At 39.2% G+C, this 22,771-nt stretch overlaps 2 protein-coding genes across 3 annotated transcripts in view; one reads left to right on the plus strand and one right to left on the minus strand.

The window, feature by feature from the left end:
• PAICS (phosphoribosylaminoimidazole carboxylase and phosphoribosylaminoimidazolesuccinocarboxamide synthase) overlaps nt 1–22,771 on the minus strand; it is a 31,140-nt gene that overhangs the window by 6,583 nt on the left and 1,786 nt on the right. For both annotated transcript variants that reach the window (XM_036853575.1, XM_036853576.1), the window contains exons 2-8: nt 20,352–20,418; nt 16,301–16,498; nt 10,273–10,451; nt 2,711–2,890; nt 2,502–2,615; nt 1,554–1,637; nt 442–622 (exon numbers count right to left, since the gene is read on the minus strand). In XM_036853575.1, coding sequence (XP_036709470.1) covers nt 442–622; nt 1,554–1,637; nt 2,502–2,615; nt 2,711–2,890; nt 10,273–10,451; nt 16,301–16,498; nt 20,352–20,367 — 952 coding nt within the window. In that variant the 5' untranslated portion in view covers nt 20,368–20,418. The remainder of the gene's footprint in view (nt 1–441; nt 623–1,553; nt 1,638–2,501; nt 2,616–2,710; nt 2,891–10,272; nt 10,452–16,300; nt 16,499–20,351; nt 20,419–22,771) is intronic.
• The window catches only part of PPAT (phosphoribosyl pyrophosphate amidotransferase), a 37,660-nt gene continuing 35,986 nt past the window's right edge, over nt 21,098–22,771 (plus strand). Inside the window, exon 1 of the mRNA XM_036853577.1 lies at nt 21,098–21,373. Within this exon, the coding sequence (XP_036709472.1) occupies nt 21,246–21,373 (128 nt within the window). The 5' untranslated portion in view covers nt 21,098–21,245. The remainder of the gene's footprint in view (nt 21,374–22,771) is intronic.

The raw sequence follows: 22,771 nt of genomic DNA on the forward strand, positions 1-22,771 counted from the left end.
TCAAGACATTTCTTTTATATACTAAATTCTGAAATTATTCCTTAATTTCATGTTTGACTGCCTCCCAGGAAAGGCTGACCGTTAAAGATACTTGAGAGAATCTGCTGCTTCAACCCTAGGCCCTCCTTCTGTAATTGACGTGGGGCCTGTCTTCTGTTGCAGCATATTAGAAACGATGCTTGAGGGGATTAGGTAAAGACTAATTCTAGTCTTCATTTTCCTCCCATGCTTACATTTTCAGTTCTTTCTCCCTGGTCCATTCTTTTATAAGCTCCTAGAGCACCTTAAAACTTTTGGAGGTAAACATCATGAAAGCCTAGAATATCACATTTTTTCCCTTGGAATGTGGCGAAACTATTTTTCAGCATTATTAATCTAAACATAAAATTTGGGGCAAAATCAGGAGAACTTCCTGAAATGCTCTAGTTATTCTACATTTACCTTCATACTCAGCTTTAATCCTCAGCGTTTCATCTGGTCCTTTATGGGCAGATGTTACCCTAAGTTCACAGGGAATGCCAAAATTTCCACAAGTCTTCTTAATTTTTTCACAGTGACTAAGATCAGAGGTTGAGCCCATCAATACTACAACCCTGCACTGACTTTCTGGTTTCAGAAGCAACTGGAAAAGAAAAACATGAATATGCAAAAGAAGGCAAAGACAAAAATGAATAAATATAGGAATGAGTACTGTAAGAATAGTCAGTTTACAGAGCTATAGTTTATAGTAAAATTACAACCTGCCACAATATTTCCTTTAATAGACCAAATTTAAGACAGACAAGCAGAACAAAATGATAGAGGATTTATTTTTCAAAATAACCTCTATATATAAAGGAAAGTGGTCTTCATAACTAAGACCTAATGAGTAAGATTTTTAATCAGATAAATTGTTTACTATTGTAATAAAAAGCAAGGATAAATACTCAAACCTTTTAATTAATATTCAGGAAGCTACAATATAAAATATGTCATTGAAGATTTTTAGTACATTCTGTTCAATGGGGGTTTTAAGGTACAATCAGCCATAATAGAAGTCATATTATAAATCTTTTTAAGTTAGTTGCTTGGAATTCAAAATGCATGTTCCTATGGAAATGATGTTCTAAAAAGTAGTTACTACCCTTGGATAACCATAAACCCCATTCAATTTCCATGGAATTATACTAATAATAATACCATAAATTTTAGAGTGACATTTTAATGTCACATGGAGTTCCAATTCTAAACTCTTGCTAGTGGAACTCTGAGTAGCAGTGGAGAGGTGGGTAAGAAATGTAAGGCTTCTCCTGTAGGGGGCAGGGAGGAAAGGATTCCAGGTTTCCCCAACAGGATTTGGGAAATGAGGACTGGCCAGTTTCACAGCAGGGAGTTCCAGTACGCCAGTGAGGATAGTTCATCTGGTACATTTTTTAAAGGTGCTCCTTTCTTTAAACTCACTGGAAAAAAGAAAAGCACTGCACCCTCTCATTTTTTTTTTTTTTTCTTTTTGAAGCAAGATTTTCTTGGAGAAAAACATACAATACAGTACTGATTTATTACAAAAGGTTTACCTCTACTCTTTCTGCAACCCACTCAAAATTTTTCTTTACCATCTGCAGCCCTTCAGGAGTTACTTCCTTGAGGTCACGATACGACTAGAAAATAAGATAGAAAGTTTAGAATACAAGCACTAGATGTGCATGACCTCCCCCTACTCCCTCCCCCAAAAAACACCCAGCAACTAGATCTAGTAAGCAGAGATGACTGATGTGAGCCACCATTATAGAGACTCACTACCTCTCACCCAATTCCCAGACCTAAGTCAGTGCAAAGAGCCAGAGTTTTCTGATAGAAAAGAAGACTGGGTAAAGTATTCTATTAGTAATATTCTTCCCATCTAAAATTATTTGGTTTCTGAGTTTTGGGTACAGATTATGAAGAGTTTGCATAGCAAAGGATATATCTGAAAATGTATGTGAGTCAACAAATTCATTTCCTGAATTAGACTAGAGAAAGTTCAGATGGTGATGTATACTTGTATTTTCATCTGAGTTACTACACCAGCAACTACAATTAGCTGCCCTGACAATTCTTATGTATTAAGTATAGAGAGAGTCTTGCCCTAATTTTGTTTTTCATAGGAAAGAGCAGATATGGAGCCTGATAAGATCTGCAGGACCCAAGTTCCAGATCTGCCACTTACTCTTGTAACTGTGAAGGTATCTATCATCTTAGAGCCTTAGTTTTCAATTAGCCAAACAAGGATAATACTTACTCTGCGTGAGTCTATTAAGATAATAAATGAGAAATCTGCTTCATAAATGTGAAGTATCACTCCTATCTTTTTTCCATGATATATGAAACGTAAGAGATATTTATCTTTAAAAATAAATAGCAATCAACAACTCAGGTTCATATCATAAGTAACAATAACTGACTTTTCTTTTCCTCCCATCTTCCCCTTCTCTATCCCAGCCTGATCTTGCAAAGGATTAAAGAAAACCTGAAGCATAACCTACCTGTTTGTCTTTTTGTTGGCTTCGATCTCCTGATGGCCAGAGTCTCCAGGAATCATTATCAATAACATCAGCAAGAACAATTTCTTTGGTGGTTACATCAACACCAAATTCAATCTAGAAATAGCACATCACCAAAGAGTTTTTCAAAATTACTACAAAGACATTTCTCGGTTATAACCTTTACTTTCAAAACTCCATTTCATTTGTACCTTCATATCAACCAGTGTACAGTTCTGGGGCAACCAGGATTTCTCCAGTATTTCAAAAATAGCCTGTGTAGCATGACTCATGATATCCACTTCAGTTTGGCCTATAACAAGTCCAGCAAAGCAAAAATTTGCAGCAATTAGCTGTTCCTCAGACCACTGTGGATCATTATTAGCATCATCCTGAGAAAAAAGTATAGAAGTACAATTAAGTACAAAAATTTTGAACTTTTCAGATAAACTGAAGTCCTTTGTCCCTTGAGCATGATAAATTCCTCAGAAATATTCATTTTCTCTAAAGATTTAATGTTTGTTTAAAATACCCTTTAATTCACAGCAATCATTTTAAACTCTTCTATTTTCAATAGCTACTTTAAAATTCAAAATTTTGGGGTAACTTATTCTATGTCAAAGTATTTGTAAAGAATTTGCTTTCCATATATAAATAATTTAAATACAAGTTTGTGATTTTTATCGTTCCTTAATCAGAGGCAACAGAGATGGTAAGAAGGCCAAAACACATTTTAGTCCACCAAAATCTTTGCAGAATGCAACTTTCATAATCCCCTGACCTTATTTTTGATAAGAATTCATACAAGACTATAAGTCTTCAGGGACATTACTTGATAATTCAAGAGACTTCGTGCAAAGTAAAGAGATGGGTGAAAAAATACAATACTTTCATTTTATTCTAAGTAGTGTCCCAACTGAACATGAAATTTTTCTTTTATGGATTCTTGATTTGTATAATTATAAGACAATGCTTTAAGCTGTGCAGTTCACTGAATAAAAGTGCAACAGCAGGGAATTCCCTGGTGGTCCAGGGGTTAGGACTCCATGCTTTTACTGCCGAGGGCCTGGGTTCAACCCCTGGTTGGAGAACTAAGATCCCACAAGTTGCACAGCGCAGCCCATAAAAAAAATAAATAAATAAATAAAATAAAAAGCAACAATAACATCGCTTCTGAAATAGAAGAAATATACTTAACAGCATAAACAAAGATGAAAAGAAAAAAGCAGTGTCAATAAAGAAAACCAATACAAATTCATGACCGTTGATTCCTACATCCTTTATTGTATGTTTTTGCTTATAAGAAACATTGAGAGTAACAGTTTTTCTATATTAGACTATAAAATGATCCCTTGGGAGTTCCCTGGTGCATAGTAGTTAGGATTCCAGGCTTTTACTACCATGGCCTGGGTCCAATCCCTGGTCGGGGAACTGAGATCCTACAAGCCGCATAGTGTGGCCAAAAAAAAAAGAATATAAAAAGGTCCCCATATTAGCCTTTACTTCAAACTCTTCAATAATAGATTTAAAAATTTACTGAATTGTTACTTTTCTCTTCTTCCTAATAACTGCTAATTGTACTTTTTATTTATTTATTTTTTTAACATCTTTATTGGAGTGTAATTGCTTTACATTGTGTTAATTTCTGCTGTATAACAAAGTGAATCAGCTATACGTATACATATATCCCCCTAACCCTTCCCTCTTGTGTCTCCCTCCTACCCTCCCTATCCCACCCCTCTAGGTGGTAACAAAGCACCAAGCTGTTCTCCCTATACTATGCAGCAGCTTCCCACTAGCTATCTATTTTACATTCGGTAGTGTATATATGTCAATGCCACTCTCTCACTTCGACCCAGCTTACCCTTCCCCATCCCCGTGTCCTCAAGTCCAATCTCTACAACTGTGTCTTTTTTCCTGTCCTGCCCCTAGGTTCTTCAGAACTTTTTTTTTTTAAGATTCCATATATATGTGTAAGCATACAGTATTTGTTCTTCTCTTTCTGACTTACTTCACTCTATATGACAGACTCTAGGTCCATCCACCTCGCTACAAATAACTCAATTTCGTTTCTTTTTATGGCTGAGTAATATTCCATTGTATATATGTGCCACATCTTCTTTACCCATTCATCTGCCACTGCACACTTAGATTGCTTCCATGTCCTGGCTATTGTAAATAGTGCTACAGTGAATACTGTGGTACATGTCCCTTTTTGAATTATGGTTTCCTCAGGGTATATGCCCAGTAGTGGGATTGCTGGGTCATATGGTAGTTCTATTTTTAGTTTTTTAAGGAACCTCCATACTGTTCTCCATAGTGGCTGTATCAATTTACATTCCCACCAACAGTGAAAGAGGGTTCCCTTTTCTCCACACCCTCTCCAGCATTTATTGTTTCTAGATTTTTTGATGTTGGCCATTCTGACTGGTGTGAGGTGATACCTCATTGTAGTTTTGATTTGCATTTCTCTAATGATTAATGATGTTGACCATTCTTTCATGTGCTTCTTGGCAATCTGTATATCTTCTTTGGAGAAATGTCTATTTAGGTCTTCTGCCCATTTTTGGATTGGGTTGTTTGTTTTTTGATATTGAGCTGCATGAGCTGCTTATATATTTTGGAGATTAATCCTTTGTCAGTTGCTTCGTTTGCAAATATTTTCTCCCATTCTGAGGGTTGTCTTTTCATCTTGTTTATGGTTTCCTTGGCTGTGCAAAAGCTTTTAAGTTTCATTAGGTCCCATTTGTTTATTTTTGTTTTTATTTCCATTTCTCTAGGAGGTGGGTAAAAAAGGACCTTGCTGTGATTTATGTCATAGAGTGTTCTGCCTATGTTTTCCTTTAAGAGTTTTATAGTGTCTGGCCTTACATTTAGGTCTTTAATCCATTTTGAGTTTATTTTTGTATATGGTGTTAGTGAGTGTTCTAATTTCATTCCTTTACATGTAGCTGTCCAGTTTTCCCAGCAGCACTTACTGAAGAGGTTGTCTTTTCTCCATTGTATACTCTTGCCTCTTTTAGCAAAGATAAGATGACCATAGGTGCATGGGTTTATCTCTGGGCTTTCTATCCTGTTCCATTGATCTATATTTCTGTTTTTGTGCCAGTACCATACTGTCTTATTACTGTACCTTTGTAGTATAGTCTAAAGCCAGGGAGCCTGATTCCTCCAGCTCCATTTTTCTTTCTCAAGATTGCTTTGGCTATTCAGGGACTTTTGTGTTTCCATACAAATTGTGAAATTTTTTGTGCTAGTTCTGTGAAAAATGCCAGTGGTAGTTTGATAGGGATTGCATTGAATCTGTAGATTGCTTTGGGTAGTAGAGTCATTTTCACAATGTTGATTCTTCCAATCCAAGAACACGGTATATCTCTCCATCTGTTTGTATCATCTTTAATTTCTTTCAACAGTGTTTTATAGTTTTCTGCATACAGGTCTTTTGTGTCCCTAGGTAGGTTTATTCCTAGGTATTTTATTCTTTTTGTTGCAATGGTAAACGGGAGTGTTTCCTTAATTTCTCTCTCAGATTTTTTCATCATCAGTGTATCGGAATGCAAGAGATTTCTGAGCATTAATTTTGTATCCTGCAACATTACCAAATTCATTGATTAGCTCTAGTAGTTTTCTGGTAGCATCTTTAGGATTCTCTATGTATACTATCATGTCATCTGCAAACAGTGACAGTTTTACTTCTTCTTTTCTGATTTGGATTCCTTTTATTTCTTTTTCTTCTCTGATTGCTGTGGCTAAAACTTCCAAAATTATGTTGAATAATAGTGGTGAGAGTGGGCAACTTTGTCTTATTCCTGATCTTAGTGGAAAGGGCTTCAGTTTTTCACCACTGAGAATGATGTTTGTTGTGGGTTTGTCATATATGGCCTTTATTATGTTGAGGTAAGTTCCCTCTATGCCTACTTTCTGGAGAGTTTTTAATCATAAATGGGTGTTGAATTTTGTCAAAAACTTTTTCTGCATCTATTGAGATGATCATATGGTTTTTCTTCTTCAATTTGTTAATATGGTGTATCACACTGACTGATTTGCATATATTGAAGAACCCTTGCATTCCTGGGATAAACCCCACTTGATCATGGTGTATGATCCTTTTAACGTGCTGTTGGAGTTTGTTTGCTTGTATTTTGTTGAGGATTTTTGCCTCTATGTTCATCAGTGATACTGACCCATAGTTTTCTTTTTTTGTGACATCTTTGTTTGGTTTTGGTATCAGGGTGATGGTAGCCTTGTAGAATGAGTTTGGGAGTGTTCCTCCCTCTGCTATATTTATGAAGAGTTTGAGAAGGATAGGCGTTAGCTCTTCTCTAAATGTTTGATAGAATTCACCTGTGAAGCCATCTGGTCCTGGGCTTTTGTTTGTTGGAAGATTTTTAATCAGAGTCTCAATTTCAGTGTCTGTGATTGATCTGTTTATATTTTCTATTTCTTTCTGGTTCAGTCTTGGAAGGTTGTGTTTTTCTAAGAATTTCTCCATTTCTTCCAGATTGTCCATTTTATTGGCATATAGTGGCTTGTAGTCATCTCTCATGATCCTTTGTATTTCTGCAGTGTCAGTTGTTACTTCTCCTTTTTCATTTCTAATTCTGTTGATTTGAGTCTTCTCCCCTTTTTTTTTGATGAGTCTGGCTAATGGTTTATCAATTTTGTTTATCTTCTCAAAGAACCAGCTTTTAGTTTTATTGATCTTTGCTACTGTTTCCTTCATTTCTTTTCATTTATTTCTGCTCTGATCTTTATGATTTCTTTCCTTCTGCTAACTTCGGGGGTTTTTTTGTTCTTCTTTCTCTAATTGCTTTAGGTGTAAGGGTAGGTTGTTTATTTGAGATATTTCTTGTTTCTTGAGGTAGGCTTGTATTGCTATAAACTTCCCTCTTAGAACTGCTTTTGTTGCATCCCATAGGTTTTGGGTTGTCGTGTTTTCATTGTCATTTGTTTCTAGGTATTTTCTGATTTCCTCTTTGATTTCTTCAGTGAACTCTTGGTTATTTAGTACTGTATTTTTTAGCCTCCATGTGTTTGTATTTTTTTACAGTGTTTTTCCTGTAATTGATATCTAGTCTCAGCGTTGTGGCTGGAAAAGATACTTGATATGATTTCAATTTTCTTAAATTTACCAAGGCTTGATTTGTGACCCAAGATATGGTCTATCCTGGAGAATGTTCCATAAGCACTTGAGAAGTGTATTCTGTTGTTTTTGGATGGAATGTCCTGTAAATATCAATTAAGTCCATCCTGCTTAATGTGTCATTTAAAGCATGAGTTTCCTTATTTATTTTCATTTTGGTTTATCTGTCCATTGGTGAAAGTGGGGTGTTAAAGTCCCATACTATTATTGTTACTGTCGATTTTCCCTTTTATGGCTGTTACCATTTGCCTTATGTATTGAGATGCTCTTATGTTGAGTGCGTAAATATTTACAACTGTTATATCTTCTTCTTAGATTGATCCCTTGATCATTCCGTAGTGTCCTTGTCTCTTGTAATAGTCTTTATTTTTAAGTCTATTTTTGTCTGATATGAGATTTGCTACTGTAGCTTTCTTTTGATTTCCATTTGCATGGAATATCCTTTTCCATCCCCTCACTTTCAGTCTGTATGTGTCCATAGGTCTGAAGTGGGTCTCTTGTAGACAGCATAAATACGGGTCTTGTTTTTGTATCCATTCAGCCAGTCTATGTCTTTTGGTTGGAGCATTTAATCCATTTACTTTTATGGTAATTATTGATATGTATGTTCCTATTACTATTTTCTTAATTTTTTGGGTATGTTATTGTAGGTCTTTTCCTTCTCTTGTGTTTCCTGTCTAGAGAAGTTCCTTTAGCATTTGTTGTAAAGCTGGTTTGGTGGTGCTGAATTCTCTTAGCTTTTGCTTATCTGTAAAGGTTTTAATTTAGCCGTCGAATCTGAATGAGATCCTTGCCGGGTAGAGTAACCTTGGTTGTAGGTTTTTCCCTTTCATCACTTTAAATATGTCCTGCCACTCCCTTCTGGCTTGCAGAGTTTCTGCTGAAAGATCAGCTGTTAACCTTATGGGGATTCCCTTGTATGTTATTTGTTGCTTTTCCCTTGCTGTTTTTAATATTTTTTTTTTGCATTTAATTTCTGATAGCTTGATTAATATGTGTCTTGGCATGTTTCTCCTTGCATTTATCCTATATGGGACTCTGCACTTCCTAGACTTGATTGACTATTTCCTTTCCCATATTAGGGAAGTTTTCAACTATAATCTCTTCAAATATTTTCTCAGTCCCTTTTTTTCCCTCTTCTTCTTCTGGGACCCCTATAATTTGAATGTTGGTGCGTTTAATGTTGTCCCAGAGGTCTCTGAGACTGTCTTCAATTCTTTTCATTCTTTTCTCTTTATTCTGCTCTGTAGTAGTTATTTCCACTATTTTATCTTCCAGGTCACTTATCCCATCTTTTGCCTCAGTTATTCTGCTATTGATTCCTTCTAGAGAATTTTTAATTTCATTTACTGTGTTGTTCATCATTGTTTGTTTGCTCTTTATTTCTTCTAGGTCCTTGTTAAACATTTCTTGCGTTTTCTCCATTCTATTTCCAAGATTTTAGATCATCTTTACTATCATTATTTTGAATTCTTTTTCAGGTGGACTGCCTATTTCCTCCTCATTTGTTTGGTCTGGTAGGTTTTTACCTTGCTCCTTCATCTGCTGCATATTTCTCTGTCTTCTCATTTTACTTAACTTACTGTGTTTGGCGTCTCCTTTTCGCAGGCTGCACATTCGTAGTTCCTGTTGTTTTTGGTGTCTGCCCTCAGTGGGTAAGGTTGGTTCAGTGGGTTGTGTAGGCTTCCTGGTGGAGGGGAGTGGTGCCTGTGTTCTGTTGGATAAGGCTGGACCTTGTTTTTCTGGTGGGCAAGACCACGTCTGGTGGTGTGTTTTGGGGTGTCTGTGACCTTATTATGATTTTAGGCAGCCTCTCTGCTAATGGGTGGGGTTGTGTTCCTGTCTTGCTAGTTGTTTGGCATGGTGTGTCCAGCACTGGAGTTTGCTTGTCGTTGGGTGGAGCAGGGTCTTAGCACTGAGACAGAGATCTCTGGGAGAGCACTCGCCGATTGATTTTATGTGGGGCCAGGAGGTCTCTGGTGGTCCAATGTCCTGAACTCGGCTCTCTTACCTCAGAGGCTCAGGCCTGACACCTGGCTGAAGCACGAAGACCCTGTCAGCCACACGACTGTAGAAAACAGTAAGTTCAATCTCATTATGTGAAAGCCTCAATCTGGCTTCACCTAATAGGGTTCAAAGAGTACAGGTGATTTGAATCTGGTTCTTGTGTTCATCTTCTTTTCTTCACCCAGGCTTCCCACCAACCTGTTCCTGGGAATTCCCTGGCTGTCCAGTGGTTAGGACTCCGAGCTTTCACTGCCGAGGGCACGCCGTCAATCCCTGGTTGGGGAACTAAGATCCCGCAACCCGCCTCCAAAAAGAAAAAACACCTTTTCCTGAGAAGAAAGTGTCACTCCATGCTTCTGGGAAAGGCTCTTCCAGTGACTTGTAACTGCTAATTTTAATTTGTTCATTTTGTTAGTCATCTTGGTCCAAAATAAGATAAGCAGATTTTCAATGGTTTTCTTTTAAAAATCTGAATTATCATTGCTAATTAAAGTGTACATTTTTGACAAATATTTCTGGAATGACAACTGTAGTATCAAAAGCTTTGATAATATTTAAATCTTTTGACTTTGTAATAAACTTGTTGCTATGTTATAGTAAGACAGGGAGGTATAAAATAATTACCTTGAAAAACATCTCTACTTTAGGTGGGTAGAACTTATATCCTTCCTTGACACCAGGATTTCTTTTGAGAAAAGAACCAGTTGCTATTCTTCTACAAACCCATTCAATTGGAATCATTTCACACTTAGGTGCAATGAAAGCTGTCTCTCCACATTTTCTGGTGAAAGCAGTTTTGATACCTACAGATTGATGACAAAAAGAAAAAAAAGCATTAAAATTGTATTTAAAAAAGGGAGATCTGAGGCCTAATAAAGTTCTACCCTTTACAAAAAACAAAACAAAAAGACTATGTAGCCAAATGCATTACCCTTAAATGGCACTATCAAAAACAAATGTAATTTTTTTTTAAAAAGGCAGAAGTAGGAAAAAAAGTATTAATATGGCTTTCTACTGCTTATCAGAATATTCAGGAATATTTCATGTTAATGTTGCAAGGCAAGCTGGTTCAAAAAATCTGGGTCCCAATGTTTTTACCATCATTTATCTGTTCAAAAAATACTATCTCCTCTGCCACTGTGCACCTAACTTTGCACAAGGCACATGACTAAGTGGCACTAAATTATCTCTAAATCAGATCTGGTGGCAGAATTCTCATTCTATGGTCCGGGCTTATATGGGCCTTGTAAAATATTAATCTATTTATCATAATAAGATACAGCCCTAAATTTTGGACAGCCTTTTTCTCTCCATATTTAAAGCAAAGAGTCCTTGAGAAAAGCATTCAACAGGTAGCAGCAGGAACATGGAGGCCAATCTGGCCAAGAGCAAAGAAAATATTTGCCTGTCCTCTCTTCACTCTTACACAAACTGTTACTGGAAAACTAAGATAAAGAGCTAGTTTATGTGGCGGCCTTGAAAAATAACAACCTCTCTAATAATAGTTACAATGTATTATAAGCTATATGATCCAGCAATTCCACTCTAAGTATATACACAAAAGAACTGAAAGCAAGGTCTCAAACAGATATTTGTACACCAAAGTTCATAGTATCATTATTAACAAGAGCCAAAAAGGGGGAAATAACCCAAGTGTCTAACAACAGATGAGTGTAGTGGACAGACAAAATATAGTTTACATACAATGAATTACTATTCAGTCACAAAAAGGAAGGAATTCTGATATATGCTACAGCATGATGAATGATTCATAAAAACATTATGCTAAGTGAAATAAAGGTGAAAATTGTATAATTCCACTTATATGAGGTACCTAAAATAGGCAAATTCATAGAGACAGAAAGTAGAATAGAGGTTATCAGGGGAGAGTTATTGTTTAATGGGTCAGAGGTTCTGTCTGAAATGATGAAAAAGTTCCAGAAATTGATAGTGGTGATGGTTGCACAACATTGTCAGTGTACCTGAATGCCACTGAATCGTACACTTAAAAATGGTTAACATGGTAAATTTTATGTGTGTATATTTTACCACAGTTTGCAAGACCTACTTTAGGTCAGGCATTATAAATTCATTTTCTTTCTGCTTAATCCTCATAGCACCTGATAAGGTATGATGTTCATCCAATGAAACAGATAACAACACTGAGACACAGGCGTTACATCAGCTAGTACTAGGTAAAGCAGGGTTTCTAACCCACACTGTCTGAACTCTTTACGCTGCTCACTTAACCACTATGCTATACCGCCTCTCCTGGACGTGTTATTACATCATAGCACTAACGTGAATTAAAATATCTCCTGGAAACCTGCATGGGTTTATCATAATGCTCATCTTTGGGCTACAATATTAGTACCTCCAATCCCCATCTAAACCTCTAATAAGATCAAATTTTCCTTATCAGGAAAGGACTGAAGATCTTTGATCTTATGTATGTATCTATGTATGTATGTACATATGTATGTATCCATATGTAAAGGGAACCTACATTTATGGAAACCCTGTATCATGCTGAGTGTTTTATTTATTTATTTAAAAATATTTATTTATTTATTTATTTTGGCTGTGCCAGGTCTTAGTTGCAGCACACGGGATCTTTAGCTGCGGCATGCAAACTCTTAGCTGCAGTATGCATGTGGGATCTAGTTCCCTGACCAGGGATAGAACCCAGGTCACCTGCATTGGGAGCATGGAGTCTTAGCCACTGGACTACCAGGGAAGTCCCCGACGTATTTTACATATTATCTCACTTAACCATACATAAAATTTTTGAGGTAGCTGTTATTATTCACATTTTACAGTGAAAGAAGTAGAGGCTCATAGCAGTTAAGTAACTTAACAAGTTAGGTCATGCTGCCAATCCGTAATGGAGCCTGGACCTGAAATGCACTTGCCGTGTTTAAACCTGTACTGTTTTCTCCACATTCCCTCTGGGTTTGACCAGGAAGATTCAATTAAAACAGGTAAAAGAATAAATTGTAGACTTCCCTGGGGGCACAGTGGTTAAGAATCCAGCTGCCAATGCAGGGGACACGGGTTCAAGCCCTGGTCTGGGAAGATTCGACGTGCCGCTGAGCAACTAAGCCCGTGCGTCACAACTACTGAGCCTGTGCTCTAGAGCCCGCAAGCCACAATTACTGAAGCCCACACACCTAGAGCTCGTGCTCCACAACAAGAGAAGCCACCGCAATGAGAAGCCTGCTCACCGCAACAAAGAGTAGCCCCCACTTGCCGCAACTAGAGAAAGCCCTCATGCAGCAACAAAGACCCAACGCAGCCAAAAATAAATTTATAAATAAATAAATAAATAAATAAATTGTTGTATGCTGCACGAACAGCAACTCTGGGAAAGAATGTTAAAAGTGTCAATATTTAGGCCATTTTAACCTTTAATGAATGATTGGGCTCATGGGCAGGCAGATGATTTAAATCAATCCTTAACTTGAGGTGGTAAGTACATGTCTGGGTTTAAGAGCTCTTCTTTTTTAGGTTTGTTACCTAGTAGTCATATTTGCTCAGTTGTCTATCAAGCTTGATAGACTAGTATCCAAATCTATTGTTCAAATATATACAACAGTTATTGTTACTCAGAGGAAAGTCCTCCCCTATATCTAAGGGAATCAAAACCACAGAATCAACTTATGGTAATGATCTTGTCCATTAAAAAAAAAAATTGCTACTAAGAAAAAAAGAGAGATTCAGTTTAGATGATATAATGATTGCTTCTAATATACGTGTTAATCATTAAAGCAAATTCCATGGCTTCATACGGTGAGAAAAAGAAATCCTCCCATTAGTCTCAGTTGTTTACAAAATTCAAAACTCCTATCAAGACTACTAAGAAAATGTAAATGTCATTTCACATTCTGAATTACAATGGCCAAGTATGACAGCGCAGGAGCCATCCCTCTATTAAGGTTGCCCAGCTCCCCACCTGTGGTTTAACAATTGCAAGACTATTAGTCATATCACTACTATCACACCAAAATGTAATCATAGTGCGTTTCTGTGCAGGAGGGAACTGAAATTTAAATGGTTAAATTTTGATTTTTTAGTAATGAGACTAAATTCAGGAACTTCAAAATTCAGGTACAGCATGTATAATACAGTCTTTTATAGTTTGCTCATGAGTGACAGAGAAAACTAGAATTGTGATTTACTGATTCTCATTCTGGTGCTTTTTCCATTCGAATTTCTAGAAATATCTTAATTTGGAATATATCCCTGTTTATAAAGAAAGCAGTTTTATTTTACTTTTTTAATAAACTTATAACTTTTTTATTTTAATTTTATTTTTGGCTGCGTTGGGTCTTCGTTGCTGTACGCAGGCTTTCTCTAGTTGCGATGAGCAGGGGCTACTCTTTATTGTGGTGCACGGGCTTCTCATTGCAGTGGCTTCTCTTGTTGTGGAGCATGGGCTCTAGGCATGTGGGTTTCAGTAGTTGTGGCGCAAGGGCTTAGTTGCTCCGTGGCATGTGGGATCTTCCTGGACCAGGGCTCGAACCCATGTCCTCTGCACTGGCAGGTGGATTCTTAACCACTGCATCACCAGGGAAGCCCCAAGAAAGCAGTTTTAAATAGACCACTGATGGTCAACTAGACATAGCATTTAACTACTAGCAAGTAAAAATTATATAAGGCTTAATAGAACTCTTAATCCATACCCTAAAACTAATCATCTGTTTAAGAATTTTTAAAACCTTAGATTTTCCACAGTATATAAAACCTGGAAAACACCTTTCAGCATTTCTTGTGAACCAAGTAAGTTTTAGCTATGTTAAGTGCGCCAAATAGATGATTGCTGGAGTGCTTCGCGTGGATGACCAACCTTCCCAGCTGCATGCAGGACTTTGAGAGTCAAAACTATATCACCCTAATTCACCTGTTCTTAAGCCCTGGCAAGTACACTGAATAGGTGCCGTATTAAATAAGCAAATAAAAACTTGGGCCTGTACTTATCCCCCATTACTTAAATGCATATACATAATCCCATAGAGGGGTACAATTACTATGGGGACACAGAAGCTAGTTGTATTGTTAAGAGCTTATATTGTCTAGCAACTATAAACCATTTTAATGTGTATGGGGAGGAGATAACTTGTGAGGTTAAAAAATGGAGCAGTTATTTGTACTGCAAAAGAAACCTAATATTAGTCTGATGCTCTCTCTAGAAATCTACTCAGTCATTGGGAAACCACCAATCAAGGAGGCCTTGAAGTAAGAATCCTGGGTTGTATTACTTATGAACTGAGGGAGGTGCTTTAAATTTACAGCAATATTTTCACCCTCAATGCATAGAGGGATTTATGATATGGATGACAATTTAGGCTGTCAAGTAAACATATTTGTTACACATTAATTAAAAATGTGAAACAGGGTACTTTGGAAGAGGCAAAACTACTCAAGAACCTATTCTGTATTGATGGAATGGGTTTAACTTGAATTACCTTGTTATTTTGTGGAAGGCAGATCTATCTTCACTGGAAACAAAGGTATTAAATTCCCCTTTGGATTTAAGAAAGAGTAATTAATTAATTTTAATTACTAATAATTAAGATTAATGCTTACTGGAAAATCTAAGAAATGTGAGGGCAACTGGGAATATTGGAAGTAAAAGGAGACAATGTTATTAAACTGTAAAATTAGAACCGGAATGATAAAGAACAAAGCTTTTACTTTACAGATAAGGAACTGGAGGCTTCACATGTTGAATGATCCAAGGCACAAGGTCTCTTACACTGTAGGCAAAGAGCTCAAATCTTTTGCTGGCTGAGATTTTATACACTACAGACCAATCAGCTTTTGCCTGAATTCCTGCAGAAAAACCGTTATCCTAATTTCCCTTCTTTCACTCCAAACGCCCTCCACACAGTGTTTTGATCTGAATTTCATCTTTCGAATAGATTTCTCTATTGGAAATAGTCTTCATTCAGTTTTAGAGCAGGAGGTAACCCTGCAGATCTTGATCTAGTCCAAATCTCTCACTTGGGGAATGGCAGGATGAGAAGGTGTGGTTGCAGTCTTCAATTACTTTTTAGGGCTTTCAAGTAGAAGAGGGATTTGAAGTTCTGTATAATCTCCAACGGGTGGAGCAAATTTATATAGAATTTTAGGAACTAAATTTCAATTCATCAATTAGAGCTGCCAAACACCAGAATGTGCTTCTTTCACAGGTTAAGCTCCTTAAGTTCCTTCATAGGTAAGCCTCTCCTAAGATGTCCTAGCAGAGGAAAGTTGCAGAAATACATGCCAGACAAAGACTGTAGCAAACTGTTAAGATTCCTTTTAACTAACTGAATGATACTACTTAAGTAATTCCAAACCAAGTAAAGTGTTACAGTGAAATTTAAGTTTCTGGTTTAATTTAAATAAGTTTAGCATGTGAGACATCCCCAAACATGTTGTTAAACCAGATAATGCCATCTCCCCATTAAAGAGATCAGAGTGGTATGTGTGAAAGGGAGGAAGCTGCAGGGAGAGTCACTTACCTGCTTCCTATAACAACTGAAAAAAAAAAAATCAACTGGTAATTAACATCTTATTTATCCAAATAATGTCATTTCCCCATGAAAAGGACCAGTATGTATACGTGAGAAAGAACATGAAGTGGGAGTCTACTGGGAGAGCCACTCACCTGCTTCCTGTAACAGCTGAAAAATACAACTGGTAATTTTATTTGAGATTGCAGCTTTTCCTTCAAGGTGATTCTTTCTGGCTGCATTTCCTGCTGTGATCTGGTCCTTGGACTGCAGGAGGACTTTTCCTGGACTATCCAACAATTCATAGACTTCTTTTGTTTTACCCTCATAGAGTTTTTTACCTATCTTCAGTACTGTGGAAATAAAACAGAAACATCAGATTTCAGGAAGTTTCGTAGAGAAGATAATTTAGAAGACTAAATTGTCTAGAACGATGAATCAGTGAACATAGCATAATTAAATAATTTTAATAAAAATGAACTCATCTGCATAGAACCTTACACTCTACAATTTTCAATGCATCATCACATTTCATTCATAAAATTTTGTCACGAATTTTAATTATGTAAATAATTATATAGATTAGGAAACTAAGTATCAAAAAGTAGAGGTCACACAGTTAAGAAATAGCAGAGCCGGAAAAAACCCTGTCTTCCGATATCTAATGCTGTGTTGTGCTCTTTTCACTATCAACCTGCCTCTCTCACAGCAGAACTGAAGTAGAATTAGTTAAAATACATTAAAATTAATGCAACAACATGAGTAGTTTCATATATGTTCTTACAATACAATAACTAAACTAGCTTGCAGGGAAAAAAATGCTGTATTTTTCCCGTCTTCTGCTTTCCATGGCAGGCAAAATGGGAAAGTTCAGCCAGATGTGTTTCTTGATTTCAAGTTAATGTGCAAGAGGGGGCACCTCCATCCACTGAAGTTAGCCCATTTGGAAGCACCCCCCCCATCCTTGATCCCCTCTCCTCACTAACAGCTATAGAAAACTGTGAGAAGTAAGGACAAGAGAATCCAATTTTGATGCAGGTCATCAGACCTAAAGAAAAGTAGACTTGGGTCATTAGAAAGAATGATTTCGATGAAGATCAGAGGTAATAGACATTTAAGGACTTAAAATTTCCAAGAGGAGAAATCACCCCTCATTCTCCCAGAACATCAACTCAGTCTCAGTATCTGCATTTTTTAGTGTCCATGTGCCAGGTACTAGGGATGTACCAGTAAACCGAGTTCCTGCTCTCAAGTGACTGGAGTCTGAGGGAAGCTGAAATTAAACATCATAATAAGTATAATGTGAGAAATACACAGACTATGGAATCACAGGTTCATAGCGGGATCACTTAACCTAACCTCTGATGTCTAGACGTCAAAGAAGGAAGTCTAGAACAAAGTGAGGATTAGGCTGAGATCTGAGGAATAGTCAAAATTTAGCTGGAAGATGGCAAGGTGTAGAGAGTGGTGGTGAAAAAGACCAGCGGATGAAAGAGCGCCTGGCAGAACTTCAGTATGTTTGGAGCACTGTGTGTGTACATTGCTGTTGGGGGTGAAGGCGTGGGGAGCGGGAGCGGGTAGCAGCTAAGGAGTAGAAAGGGAAGGCAGGAGATAAGCCTGAGGAATTGGGCAGGGGTCACATCACCAGTTAATGAAGGTAACAATTAAACAAAACAGTTACAATTCAGTTTAATAGTTGCCACTGCAGGGTACCTAATTCAGAGGATGAATTCCCATCCTCTTATTGTAATGTCTTGATTCACTAACAAGGTTTAAAAGGTCCTTCCAAGAATGGAGTCCCAGCTCAGGGCTCCAAATTCAGATTTCTCTATTCCCTTCCTAGAACTCCAACTTTGTAACTGAATCTCTATATCCCCCTCTCAGGCTTCTAACATGCTCTTCCCTAGGCCTGAAACACTGTTTCCTTCCCTTCCATTTCACTACTCACCCTTCGGGTCTCACAAGCCATGCTGATTGAGTTTACACTTTATCCTAGGAACAACTATAAAGCTTTTAAGTACTTCAGTAAAATGACAGAGTTTCTATATTAGAAAGACCATTATGGCTGCTGTGTGGAGCATGAAATGAGGAGGGGGTGGGTGGAAGAAAACTAGAGACTGAGAGACCACTTACGATGCTGTGGCAGCAATCCAGGCAAGAAATGTCCTGGTCTAAAGAAAAAGCAGTTGGGTAAGACTCAAGATATTTAAAAGGTAAAAGTTTTTATAACAATTGATTCAATATGGGGGATAAAAGAAGGGAAAGTTAAGATGTTGCCTGGGTTAGATAATTCGTACCTACTGCTCCTCTCTCTCGATTTAGTTGAATCGGTATGTACGTATGTATGTATTTATTTATTTACATATGGCCCCGCAGTGCAGCTTGTGGGATCTTAGTTCCCCAACCAGGGATCGAACCTGTGCCCCCTGCAATGGAAGCAAGGAGTCCTAACCACTGGACCGCCAGGGAATTCCCTGAGTCGGTATTTATTACTTAATTTTTAAGCAGGGTAGGAATTTCAACTAATGGATAGAAATAACATAACATCATAGGAGACATTTGCTGTAAGTGCCAAAATGCCTGCTACAAATTCATAGATGAATTCAGAAGAGACTGATGAGGACTGAGAATAATTCATAGAGTTGACATTTAAGAGTACTGAAAAGTACAGAACTTCCACAAAGAGGTAAGAATATCTAGGACTGTGCTGTCCAATAAGGTAGTCACTAGCCACATATGGCTATGAAATACTTGAAACGCGGCTACTCCAAATTGAGATGATGTAAGTTAAGCGTAAAATACACAGTGAATTTCAATATGAAAAAAAGGTTTGCAAAAATCACAATTTTTTATATTGATTACGTGTTGAAATGATACTACTTTGGATATACTGGGTTAAATAAAATATATTAAATATCATTTCATCTGTTTCTCTTTACTTTATAAAATGTGGCTACTAGGAAACAAAGTTACATATAGTGTCACATTATATTTCTATTAGACAGAACTGTTGTAGAAGAAACAGCAAAAACAAACATAGAGAAGAGTAAACTTGGCGAATTAATCTGCCTGGAATGTAGGCTTAGGACTCATAAGAGAGAAAAACCTAAGTAAGGGTTGAAGAGGTAGGAAGGAAGCAGTATGCAGGATATGAATGAAAGGTTCTTCAGACTGGATTTCAATAGTTTTTGCATTGCCAGAGAACATTTTTTGGGCAATGAAGTGCCATTTAGAAACCATAAAAGTGGAAATTTGGAAAAATTAACCTGCCAAAAAAAAAATGCAAGATGGAAGGAAGTGGAAGAGCAAAGATTTTAGAGATCTGTCAGTTTAGAGGTATGGCAGGGAAAATTCTGGTCTAATGCATTTATTTTATGGAGTTGTTACTTGTTACCAGGACCATTTTGTTTAGTCTACAGTTTTTTACCTAAATTTAATTTTTCTATGTGGAAGAGAATGTAGTGACCGGGCAACACAAGGAATTTGGTTCCCCTAAGTTTAGAAATAGGGTATGGGGGCTGGGAGACAACGTTTTACAGTTAAAATAGCACAAACGATCTTTCCTGAGGATCCTAATCACGACTGGCCAAAATGATTATATAAATATGTAATATAATAAGTGCAAAGTGAAGGAAGGAAATTTTTCCCTGGTGGTTTTGTAACTCTCCAAAGCCATCACTGGCATAAAAAGGCTAAAAACACACACGAAATCTGCACAGAAAATAGCAAATTTTTCAGAAGGTTCAATTATTAACTTTCTGGAATAGCAGGTTATTATTAGCCTAACAGGAGAAAGCAAGACTTTGGTTTCAAGAGTCAACACTAGATGCTCCTGCGATTGTTTTGCAATATCTATTGATTGCAAACGCGATTTCCAAGCACCTCTCCAACCCCTGGCCATTTCTCTTCCTAATGACCCTTTGCGCCTTTTCCCCGTCCCAGAAGCAGTTCTGTTTGTTTCAGAAAGTTCGGAGGCCCGGGAGCGCTTTGTTTCTGACGCACCGCTCAGCAGCGCCTGGGCCACGTGCTCGCCAGCCCAGTGGCCTAGAGGGGCGGGTGCAGGGAGACCGGGTTCTGCCCGGGGAAGGCTGCCGTCGGGGCCGCGGAGCGCGCACGTGCCGGCGTGAACCCTCGAGCTCAAGGCAGAGGGGCAGGAAGACCGTGGATGGCAGGGAGTCCCAAGTCCTGGGGACGCCTGTTACTCACCCTCGGCTGTCGCCATTATCCGGAGTGGTCTGGAAGCAGCGGCAGCTCTAGGAAGAGAGGCAGGACTCTGGAAAAGAGGAGTGATCAGAGAGGCTCACGGGGCTGGGAAGGGAGGCACGGCCCACAGACACGCCCCCGGCGGGGCCGCGTAACCCAGAGTGCCCCCTCGCGGTCTCTTCGAGCACCACCGCGGTGACGGAACCTCGGGGGTCTCTGCGGACCGAGAGGAACTTGGACTCCGGGAGCTAGCGCCTCCCGCAAGGCTTCCCGCCGCGCAGGCGCAGCGACGCGGACCGTGCCCCGCCCTGCGCGGGCGCAGTTCCAGGAAAGAGGAAAAGTGGCGCGCACCGGCGGCCCCTCCCCACCCTACAGCAGCTCGCTGACTTGGCCCCCTCCTCGGCAGCGAGAGTGGCTCAGAGGTTGGAGCATACCAAGTAGTGACGGCCGGGGGGAAAGCATGTGGGAGGGACATAAAAAATTTACATCCTCTAGGAGAGAAATGACGTTAACCCCGCTAGTCTCATCATCTCAGTCTTGGGTGTTGGAAAACAACGGAGATTCCCACGTGCAGAAAAATGATCTTCCCCCAGGGCTCCGGTGGAGGGCTAGCTCCACCCCCACAGGGCCTTTGACTCCGCCCCTCAGCCGCGGAGCCTCTCCCTCCGTCCTCGCTCATTGGTGGGCCTGTAGGGGCGGGGCAGGGTGGCGGTGGGCGAGCTAATCACTCTCACTTAGGGAAAGCACGCGCCGCCGCAGTAGCGAGGGTCGAGCAGCTGGTTAGGAAGCGGCCGCAGCTGGCCCGAGCTTCTGAGGCTCACAGGCCGAACGAACAACTGGTTGGTGCTTAGACCCCTGCCGCAGCGGCGGGTCCCTCCACGTGCTTTCGGCGGCGACATGGAGCTGGAGGAGTTGGGGATCCGAGAGGAATGTGGCGTGTTCGGATGCATCGCCTCAGGAGAGTGGCCCACGCAGCTAGATGTGCCGCATGTGATCACTCTGGGACTCGTGGGGCTGCAGCACCGGTGAGCGACTGGGTGAGGGGTGGGGATGGCGGCGCGTGTGCTTCTCCATCTGCCCGAGCCGCTTCCCGCGGCCGGAGTTGGCGATTTCGCGGGCGCTTGAGGACCGGAGGCCGGATCTCTCTCTTACCTGGACGGGTACCTGCCGGTGGCGTCCACCGATTGCCAAGGAGTGCGCGGGGGCTACCTTGCCTCCCTGGATTTCAGCCTGTCCCCCGCAACTCTTCATGCTCTTTAGGGGCTCTCCCCTCTCTTCCGGTGTCGTGCACCCCTCCTTGGTCTGGCCAGTTTATAAGGCTCCGATACGCTTGGACTAGCCCAGTCGGGGTTCTTTCTTGACTGCTTGCGGGTTTTAATCTCCCAGAGCGTGGAGCGGTTCTTGTGATGGGCTTGTGTGGGGTGACTGCTGGTCCAGGACCTACAATACACCTTGAGGTTTCGCGCGGAGCCTGCAGCCACCGCAAGCTTTTGTTTGCAAGGGCAGAGCTACTGGGCAGCTTGTGTATTTGAACGTAGGCATTGGGAACTTAGGGATTCAAACCCGGGGAAGCTGAATTAGTTTGGTGTTCAAAAGGAACTACCGGTTCTAGATCTCATATGAATTAACAGAAAATAACCCAATCACAGGGAATAGTGCATCTGCAAAAAATTCATTGGTAAACGTTTTAGATAACGAATGAAAAGGTTGGTAGTAAGGCAATGCCAAAATAACTCCCCTCTTTAAAAGAGGGAGAGGAGAGAAGTTCCTGTCTGACAAGATACACATTGACTTTGAAAAACTGATAGATCCTTTGAGTTAAAAAATAACTGCTTCTGTGATCTTTCCATTTTCTACTAACTGAACTAACTGGAAGTTGATATAAACAATTTCCTTAAGAAATATAAACCTAAGTTTGGCATTATCACTGAAACTATTACAAAGTTTCCATAAGGCAATACCTCAGCAACAACTTCCAGAACAGTTAAGGAACTTGGCAACAACGCTTATCAGCAGTATGGGAGCAATATGTATAAATGCATTCCAAATGATTAGCTTTCCCTCACCAAACTTCAATTAGAAGTAGTCTCTTTGCTTTTTTCAGGGTCCTGAATACTTGAGTTTGAGTTTCACATCTTGTGTACTCCTTGTTTTCTAAGAGCTGAGAGTAACTTAGAATCTGGGATGAATCAAAAAGAATATTTCTAGTTTGACTTACTCTAATCTTGGATAATTGTGGGTTGACCATAATAGAAATCTTATTTTAAAATACATTTACATTATTGAGAGGATAATATATAATCCAAGGAAAAACTAAAAGCTATTCATATGGTAGTCCAGAGCAACATTAGTTTACAACATTCTTCGGAGAAGTTATTGTGGATATTCTGTCATGGGAAGAGGTATAAAAAACAAGGGATCTT

Source organism: Balaenoptera musculus, chromosome 5 (assembly GCF_009873245.2).
Source record: "Balaenoptera musculus isolate JJ_BM4_2016_0621 chromosome 5, mBalMus1.pri.v3, whole genome shotgun sequence".
Taxonomy (NCBI): Eukaryota; Metazoa; Chordata; class Mammalia; order Artiodactyla; family Balaenopteridae; genus Balaenoptera; species Balaenoptera musculus.